Source organism: Rhinoderma darwinii, unplaced genomic scaffold (assembly GCF_050947455.1).
Source record: "Rhinoderma darwinii isolate aRhiDar2 unplaced genomic scaffold, aRhiDar2.hap1 Scaffold_452, whole genome shotgun sequence".
NCBI lineage: Eukaryota > Metazoa > Chordata > Amphibia > Anura > Rhinodermatidae > Rhinoderma > Rhinoderma darwinii.
Window position 1 is genome coordinate 198,745 of NW_027463949.1, and position 10,292 is coordinate 209,036.

A 10,292-nucleotide genomic window follows, 5' to 3' on the forward strand; every position below is an offset into this window, starting at 1 on the left:
CCAGGAAAAGAGTACTAAAAGAATACAGAACTCAGACCAGACCCCTAAATAAATACAGACCCCAGACCAGACGCCTAAATCAATGCAGACCACAGACCAGACCCCTAAATAAATACAGACCAAGACCGGACCCCTAAATAAATACAGATCCTAGACCAGACCCCTTAATAAAAACAGACCAGACCACTAACTAAATACAGACCCCAGACCAGACCCCTAAATAATTACAGACCCCAGACCAGACCCCTAAATAATTACAGACCTCAGACCAGACCCCTAAATAAATACAGACCACAGACCAGACCCCTAAATAAATGCAGACCACAGACCAGTACCCTAAATAAATACAGACCCCAGACTAGACCCCCAAATTAATGTAGACCCCAGACCGGACCCCTAAATGAATACAGACCCCAGACTAGATCCCTAAATAAATACAGACCCCAGAACAGACCCAAAAATAAATGCAGACCCTAGACCAGACCCCTAAATAAAAACAGACCCCAGACTAGACACCTTAATAAATACAGACCCCAGACCAGACGCCTAAATCAATGCAGACCACAGACCAGACCCCTAAATAAATACAGACCAAGACCGGACCCCTAAATGAATACAGACCCCAGACTAGATCCCTAAATAAATACAGACCCCAGAACAGACCCAAAAATAAATGCAGACCCTAGACCAGACCCCTAAATAAAAACAGACCCAAGACTAGACCCCTAAAAAAATAGACCACAGACTAGACCCATAAATAAATGCAGACCCTAGACCAGACCCCTAAATAAAAACAGACCCCAGACCAGACCCCCAAATTAATTCAGACCCCAGACCGGAACCCTAAATGAATACAGACCCCAGACTAGACCACTAAATAAATACAGACCACAGACTAGATCCCTAAATAAATACAGACCCCAGACTAGACCACTAAATAAATACAGACCACAGACTAGATCCCGAAATAAATACAGACCCCAGAACAGACCCATAAATAAATGCAGACCCTAGACCAGACCCCTAAATAAAAACAGACCCCAGACCAGACCCCTAAATAAATACAGACCCCAGACTGGACCCCTAAAGAAATACAGACCGCAGACCAGACCCCTAAATAAATACAGACCCCATACCAGACCCCTAAATAAATACAGACCCCAGACCAGACCCCTAAATAAATACAGACCGCAGAACGGACCCCTAAATAAATACAGACCCCAGACTAGACCCCCATAATAAATACAGACGCCAGACCAGACCCCTAAGTTAATGCAGACCCCTGACCGGACCCTTAAATAAATACAGACCCCAGACCGGACACCTAAATACAGACCCAAGACTAGATCCCTAAATAAATGCAGACCCCAGACTAGACCCCTAAATAAATACAGACCCCAGACCAGACCCCTAAAGAAATGCAGACCTCCAGACCAGACCGCTAAATAAATACAGACCCCAGACCAGACCCCTAAATAAATACAGACCCCAGACGAGACACCTAAATAAATGCAGACCCCAGACCAGACCCCTATATCAATGGAGACCACAGACCAGTCCCCTAAATAAGTACAGACCCCACACCAGACCCCTAAATAAATACAGACCCCAGACCAGACCCCTAAATAAATACAGACCCCAGACCAGACCCCTAAATAAATAAAGACCCCAGAACGGACCCCTAAATAAATACAGACGCCAGACCAGAACCCCTAAGTTAATGCAGACACCAGACCGGACCCCTAAATACAGACCCAAGACTAGACCCTTAAATAAATGCAGACCCCAGACTAGACCCCTAAATAAATACAGACCCCAGACCAGACCGCTAAATAAATGCAGACCCCCAGACCAGACCCCTAAATGAATACAGACCCCCAGACCAGACCCCTAAAAAAATACAGACCCCAGACTAGACCCCTAAATAAATGCAGACCACAGACTAGACCCCTAAATAAATACAGACCCCAGACTAGACCCCTAAATAAATACAGACCCCCAGACCAGACCCCTAAAAAAATACAGACCCCAGACCAGACTCCTAAATAAATGCAGACCCCAGACCATACTCCTAAATAAATACAGACACAAGACTAGACCCCTAAATGAATACAGACCCCAGACCAGACCGCTAAATGAATACAGACCCCAGACCAGACCCCTAAATAAATACAGACCCCAGACCAGACCCCTAAATCAATGCAGACCACAGACCAAACCCCAAATAATTACAGACCCCAAACTAGACTCCTAAATAAATTCAGACCCCTGACCGGACCCCTAAATAAATACAGACCCCAGACTGGACCCCTAAATAAATACAGACCCCAGACTAGACCCCTAAATAAATGCAGACCCCTGACCGGACCCCTAAAAAAATACAGACCCCAGACTAGACCCGTTAATAAAAATAGACCCCAGACCAGACCCCCAAATTAATGCAGACCATGTACCGGACGCCTAAATAATTACAGACCCAAGACCAGACCCCTAAATAAATGCAAATCCTAGACCATACCCCTAAATAAATACAGACCCAGGAATAGAGCACTAAATGAATACAGACCCCAGACTAGACCCCTTAATAAATACAGATCCCAGACCAGACCCCTAAATAAATACAGACCCCAGACCAGACCCCTAAATAAATAAAGACCCCTGACCAGACCCCTAAATAAATGAAGACCTTAGACCAGACCCCTAAATAAATACAGACCCAAGACTAGACCCGTAAATAAATACAGCCCACAGACTGGACCCCTAAATAAATAGACCCCAAACTAAATACAGACCCCAGACCAGACCCCTAAATAACTACAGACCCCAGACGAGACCCCTAAATAATTACAGACCCCAGACCCGACCCCTAAATAAATACAGACCCCAGACCAGACCCCTAAATAAATAAACCCCAGACTAGAACCCTAAATAAATGCAGACCCCAGACCAGACCCCTACATCAATGAAGACCACAGACCAGTACCCTAAATAAATGCAGACCCCAGACCGGACCACTAAATAAATAAATACAGACCCTAGACTAGACCCCTAAATGAATACAGACACCAGACCGGACACCTAAATACAGACCCAAGACTAGACCCCTAAATAAATGCAGACTCCAGACTAGACCCCTAAATAAATACAGACCCCAGACCAGACCCCTAAAGAAATGTAGACCCCCAGACCAGACCCCTAAATAAATACAGACCCCAGACCAGACCCCTAAATAAATACAGACCCCAGACCAGACACCTAAATAAATGCAGACCCCAGACCAGACCCCTAAATCAATGGAGACCACAGACCAGTCCCCTAAATAAATACGGACCCCACACCAGACCCCTAAATAAATACAGACCCCAGACCAGACACCTAAATAAATACAGACCCCAGACCAGACCCCTAAATAAATAAAGACCCCAGAACGGACCCCTAAATAAATACAGACCCCAGACCAGACCCCTAAATAAATACAGACCCCAGACCGGACCGCTAAATAAATGCAGACCCCAGACTAGAATCCTAAATAAATGTAGACCCCAGACCAGACTCCTAAATAAATACAGACCCCAGACCAGACCCCTAAATAAATACAGAACTCAGACCAGACTCAAAAAAAAAACAGACACAAGACTAGACCCCTAAATGAATACAGACCCCAGACCAGACCGCTAAATGAATACAGACCCCAGACCAGACCCCTAAATAAATACAGACCCCAGACCAGACCCCTAAATCAATGCAGACCACAGACCAGACCCCCAAATAATTACAGACTCCAGACCAGACGCCTAAATAAATTCAGACCCCTGACCGGACCCCTAAATAAATGCAGACCCCAGACTGGACCCCTAAATAAATACAGACCCCAGACCAGACCCCTTAATAAATACAGACCCCAGACCAGACCCCTAAATAAATGCAGACCCCAGACCAGACCCCTAAATAAATACAGACCCCAGACCAGACCCCTAAATAATTACAGACCCCAGACCAGACCCATAAATAAATACAGACCACAGACTGGACCCCTAAATAAATAGACCCCTAACTAAATACAGACCCCAGACCAGACCCCTAAATAACTACAGACCCCAGACCCGACCCCTAAATAAATACAGACCCCAGACCACTTCCCTAAATAAATACAGATCACAGACCAGACCCCCAAATAAATACAGACCCCAGACCAGACCCCTAAATAAATACAGACCCCAGACTGGACCCCTAAATAAATAGACCCCAGACTAGAACCCTAAATAAATGCAGACCCCAGACCAGACCCCTAAATCAATGAAGACCACAGACCAGTACCCTAAATAAATGCTGACCCCAGACCAGACCCCGAAATCAATGCAGGCCACAGACCAGACCACTAAATAATTACAGACCCCTGACCAGACCCCTAAATAAATACAGACCCCAGACCAAACCCCTAAATAAATACAGACCCCAGAACGGACCCCTAAATAAATACAGACCCCAGACCGGACACCTAAATACAGACCCAAGACTAGACCCCTAAATAAATGCAGTCCCCAGACCACACCCCTAAATAAATACAGACCCCAGACCAGACCCCTAAAAAAATGCAGACCCCCAGACCAGACCCCTAAATAAATACAGACCCCAGACCAGACCCCTAAATAAATACAGACCCCAGACCAGAGCCCTGAATAAATACAGACCCCAGACCAGGCCCCTAAATAAATGCAGACCCCAGACCAGACCCCTAAATCAATGGAGACCACATACCCGTCTCCTAAATAAATACAGACCCCAGACTAGACCCCTAAATAAATAGAGACCCCAGACCAGACCCCTAAATAAATACAGACCCCAGACCAGACCCCTAAATAAATACAGACCCCTAAATATAAACCCAGATTCTATATTGTGGATGAAAAGGGTTTTGCCAATAACCTGAGCAAATAACCGTTGTTTATCTCTACTGTAGGAGTGGCATGTATTGCTACTGTGTTCTGCAGACCCCTGACCTGGCCATAAGAAACCCTGGTTGGGAAACACTGCTCTGGACACTAGACTGGCACTCATGATGCCCACATCAGACATGGCAGAGCAGGTTACTGCCAGGCAGGTGCCACCTGAGGATTCCATGACCTCTGACATCATGTGACCTGCACACGACCAACTGCCGTTTACTTTCAACTGTTGACGGCAGCGATCGGACTGAAGTCTACAGGTAGGAAGATATTGGTGAAAATGGCGTCCAATGGACATGGAGAAGACGGAGAGAAGAGAGAAGAGGAGAAGAGGAAGAGGGAGGAGGACAGCGTCACCGGATTCAAGAAGAAGAGGAGAGGAGCCAAGGACAGAGGATTGGAGGATGAGGAGCCAAGACCTGGGAGCAGCCAAGACCCTGGAACATCCAGCCCCTATGCCAGGCTTACCATCAGCCGCTTCACCATCCACCAGGTCCTGGGTAGGGGCAGCTTTGGCAAAGTGAGTATAATATCTAAATATTTCATTTTATAGGGTGGTAAACCTAAAGTTGACCTTTTATCTCCATCAATTGTTCTCTGTTGTCACCATGTTATGCTGGATGGATGATGGGTGTAGTGTTCTCCTATGGGATGCCTAATAGGACATCCAGAAGTATTCCTGCCCCCATAACCACTACTTTAGTTTTTCATTTTAGTATTTTTCTGTCGACATATGAGAGATTTTGATTTTTGGGGGCACGAGTTGTAGTTTTTAATGGCTCCACTCAATGTACCATATCATTTACTGGGAACTTTGTAAAAGGCTGTTTTTTTTTTAGGTGAAATAGCAAAAAAAAACAAAACAGAAATTCCTCCATTGGTTTAATAATTTGGCTTTTATGGTGTTAACTAAGTGGTAAAAATGACATGTTACCTTTATTCTGCGGGTCAGAACAATAACGGGGATACCAAAATTATATTGGTTTATTTTTTATACTTTTTATCCAATAAAAACGATTTGTAAAAACATTAATTTGTTGTGTCTCCATATTCTGAAACCCAGAATTGTTTTTCTTTTTCTGTTGATGGGGCGGTGTGAGGACTTGTTTTTTGTGGGGCGAGCTGCACTGTTTATTGGTACTATTTTGGGTTACATAAAACTTTTAATCACTTTTTAACTTTTTATTCCATTTTTCGAGGAGCTAAACAAAACGAAATAGAAAAAAGTTTATTTATTTATTTTGACTGCAATATTTATGTATCGCTTGAATTGTTCTTTTAGCCTCCTCCTATTAAGCTTAGTAGGAGGACCAAGTTGGCAGACCTTGGGGTCTTCATTAGGCCCCCTGGCTGCCATGACAACTATCTACACACTGTGATCGCGTTGCGGGTAGGGGTGATGGGGTGACAGCGGGAGCTTACCTCTATTTAACTGTTTAGATGCCACGGTCGCTATTATAGCGTATGATCCTGCTCCATACTACCCCCACCAACTAAGATAATTATGTCAAATGTGGGTAAGGCGTGAAGACCTCTCCATACAGGACCCAACAGCAGACACTGCATTATGCTGGGAGCTCAGCTTTGTTCTGCTGTAGAGTCCTGGGCACTACCCGACTGACCCACCTCTCTGTCCACCCCTGTTCCTTCTTCTTCCCATGAGGAATCTCCATTTGTTTTCCTCAGGTGGTCCTGGCATCAGTCCCCGGCCGAAACACCTACATGGCCGTAAAAATGATCACCAAACGGGACAATACGGACGAAATTATGAGAGAGCGGCGGATACTCCTAGCGGCCAGACACTGCCCGTTCCTATGCCACCTCTATGCCGCACATCAATCTGAGGAGCGGGCATTTTTTATCACTGAGTATCTGTCCGGTGGCAGCCTGGAGGCTTTGATCAGGATGTGCGGCTGCTTGAACATCGGCAACGTAAGGCAAGTAAATAATCAGGAGACTGAGGGGGGTGGAAAGAAGAAAAGGTGAGGGGGGAGGTCAGATGAAGGATAATACAGAGAATGCAGAATACAGGCTGCCATAATCAGCGCCTCCTCTCTGCTAGAGACCGCACACACTCCATCATAACATGATATTAGGTAATTGATAGAGGAAGATTTCATGACATTGAGACTCCGCTCTGTTCTCCCCATCAGATTCTACACAGCAGAGATGATATGTGGCCTCCAGTTCCTCCATGGACACAACATCGTCCACCGGTAAGCAGAACTTCCCCCTTCTTTCATTCTCCTTTACATGCTGGAAACAGTGCACCCAGCTTTCCTACATTCCTGAATGGCTATTCTTCTTGGTTGTGCAATGACCCATCCCCCGTCTCCTGGATCACTGGGCGGATTTGTCATTCTCTCGTCTTATTTCTTTGCAGAGATCTAAAGCCGGAGAATATAATGTTGGATGCAGATGGCCACGTCCGTATCATCGACCTGGGATTGGCCCAAGATGGCGTCACCGCCTCCAATAAGATCCGTGGAGTGACGGGAACGTTGCATTACATGGCCCCCGAGGTGCTTCTTAGAAAAAAATACGGCACAGCAGTTGACTGGTGGAGCCTGGGGATTGTGGTGTCCAGGATGGCAGCAGGACGCTCCCCATTTTACAACGGCCCCGTCAGGCAAATGGCTATCAAAGCCATCACCACCGCGAAGCCTAAATTTCCAACTTGGCTTAATCCTGACGTGAAACATCTGACCAAGAGACTGGTCCGTAAAAATTCTAAGAGGCGCCTCGGTGTGTGCGGGAACATCAGAGAGCATCCATTCTTCTCCACCATCGGCTGGGAGGAACTGCAGGAGAGGAGGGCACAGCCACCATTTACACCATTTGTGCCCATTCTGGAGAACCAACATCTGAAGTGGCCAGAGAATAACAAATCCCTTCACCCCTTGGCCGGGTTCAGCTTCATGTCACCAAGCTGGACCCAATAAGATCTCAGGACAAGGGCCCAGAACTTCATGCCTCCTGACCCGCGCCTCAAGTCTCTGCTGCTGCATGTCACCTCGGCTGCCCAGACCATCATCTCTCTCCTTACCATCTTCATGCCACACCTCTGCCATCTTGCTGCTGCACCAGAGCCTTGACTTGCCATCCTCCAATCCCGGGCAGGCATCTGACATCACTCCAGCCTGAAGATCCTCTACACCCCCCAGGAGCGGCCTGTGCTTAGTTTCCATCTGGGGAGATCAGGAATAATAGCCGCATGTTGTAGTCCTGGGGCCGGAGCGGCCATTATACCTGATCTCACCTCAGCACAGGCCAGGTAAGTAATGCACCCACATCACCCACATCACCCACATCACCCCACTATATAATAAGTATAGACACCACACTACATGATAAGTATAGACACCCGCATATAGACACATAGTACATTTAGATTAGACTTTAGCCTTTGATCCTGGGATTATTCTGATCGCCATATTTGGGGTCAGGAAGGAATTTTCCCCCCTTAATATGAGGACAATTGGCTCATTCCTCACAGGGGGTTTTCGCCTTCCTCTGGATCAACACGGCCTTAAATAGGTTTAGGATGATAGAGTAATAAGTAGTAACACACATAAGTAACATAATATAAATATAGAAAATAATTAAAAAATAATCTTAATTTAATACAATTTATAGTTTACACATAAATAAATACAGCAGTTCATTAAAAATAATAATAAAAAAAAAATAATAATTTTCCCCTAGTCTTTCCCCATATTACACATGTTACACTTCAGCCTTTGATCCTGGGATTTATGCCGATCGCCATATTTGGGGTCAGGAAGGAATTTCCCCCCCTAATATGAGGACAATTGGCTCATTCCTCACAGGGGGTTTTCGCCTTCCTCTGGATCAACACGGCCTTTAGATAGGTTTAGGATGATAGATAAATAGATGACACATACATATACACAGTATATAATAATAGTAGTCTTAATACTTCTAGAATAATCTCCTAATAATAAAATATAACCTTCCCTTATCTGTAAATAAAACTTTCCTTTTACCCCCTACATCTTTGTGCTTGTCTTTATTCCCATTGGACTTCTGTGTAGTAAAGGTTGTGCGAGCTCTGAGACCCCCACCAATCACTAGAACGAAGCAGCTGAAGGTCTCGTGTGAGCGCTCAGCCGCTTCCTGTCTGTTCGGCTTTTTCCGGAAAAATGTATCGGCTCATAGACTTTCTATTGAGTCCGTTCACCGATACATTTATTTCTGGAAAAAGCCGAACAAACACGAAGCGACTGAGCGCTCACACGGGGGCTTCAGCTGCTTCATTCTAGTGATTGGTGGGGGTCTCAGTGCTCGGACCCCCACCAATCCAATCTTCTGACGTGTCACTATGTCACTATGACATGTCAGAAGTTTGTCAAACGTTTAGCTACACTTTAAAGGTATATGTCAGATTTAAAGCCCAAATGTGGTGTGAACAGAGCCTTACAGGGGTTGTCAGGTTTTTACAATACCGTTTTGCTAGAGGGGTCCAGTAATCTGTGGGGGAACTTGCTGCAAGAGTTTAATTTCCCTACAGCATCTCTAAAGGGGAAGTAAAGTATTACACAGTTCTATAATCACCGGGCTGGGCATGTAATACATGGATGTGATGGTCCTCCTGAGCAGGAGATGATGTTTGTTGCCCCTCTCCATTCTGGATAATTAATCAGGGTCCTGAACGGGTGAACCCACACTATTACCCCAAAATTCCCTAATAGGGCATTTGAAAATGGGTTTTCCAAACCAGAAAACAGCTTTAATGGTTATATAATGATAAGTGAGAGTTTGTTACAATGTATCAGTGCAGGAGAGAGCTGAAGTACAGGCTATTTAGATTGTGGAGGATTATCTAAACGGGATACACTGAATGGGGCACAGTGTGGGATGGAGGATCGGCTACAATGCTGCCCCCTACAGTCAGGGCCCTCACCTCATGGATGCTCCTGTTACCAGATCCTTCACACCAGAGATCAACATTCATGAAGAAGAAAAATCCCCTGCAGAGACGTCCACACCGAGAGATCCAATAGGACTGGTCTATACAAGGAGTCGTCATATCCGGGGGCATATTTACAGCCATGCCCCCATATAATAAATACTTTATTCCTGTATACATGAGAAGTTCTACAACTTTATAATATCATTTATGTTTCAATTACTCACCATTTTCAAGATCTGTTTGCTGTCAGTGAATGAGGACACTCTTGCTTACATTCAGATGCAGTGAACCTGTACATCGCTAGTCCTGCTCTCAGCTAAGAAACATAAAGTAGATTAGGAAGTTGTAGAACTTTTCATTTATACAGCGATTAAGCTTTAGTTACATAAAATCGGAAAACACACAGGAAGAGG

The 10,292-nt window shown here is 45.2% G+C and overlaps 2 protein-coding genes across 2 annotated transcripts; both read left to right on the forward strand.

Annotated features, from left to right (window-relative positions):
• The first annotated feature begins 5,186 nt into the window (after nt 1-5,186).
• Nucleotides 5,187-6,932, forward strand: LOC142716484 (protein kinase C-like 1). Its single transcript, XM_075848710.1, has 2 exons — nt 5,187-5,466; nt 6,633-6,932. The coding sequence occupies exons 1-2, from the start codon at nt 5,227-5,229 to the stop codon at nt 6,930-6,932; spliced, it is 540 nt and encodes a 179-aa protein (XP_075704825.1). The 5' UTR covers nt 5,187-5,226.
• LOC142716485 (protein kinase C delta type-like) lies at nt 6,926-8,950 on the forward strand. The gene is made up of 2 exons (XM_075848711.1): nt 6,926-7,162; nt 7,330-8,950. The coding sequence occupies exons 1-2, from the start codon at nt 7,065-7,067 to the stop codon at nt 7,886-7,888; spliced, it is 657 nt and encodes a 218-aa protein (XP_075704826.1). The 5' UTR covers nt 6,926-7,064; the 3' UTR covers nt 7,889-8,950.
• The last annotated feature ends 1,342 nt before the right edge of the window (nt 8,951-10,292 follow it).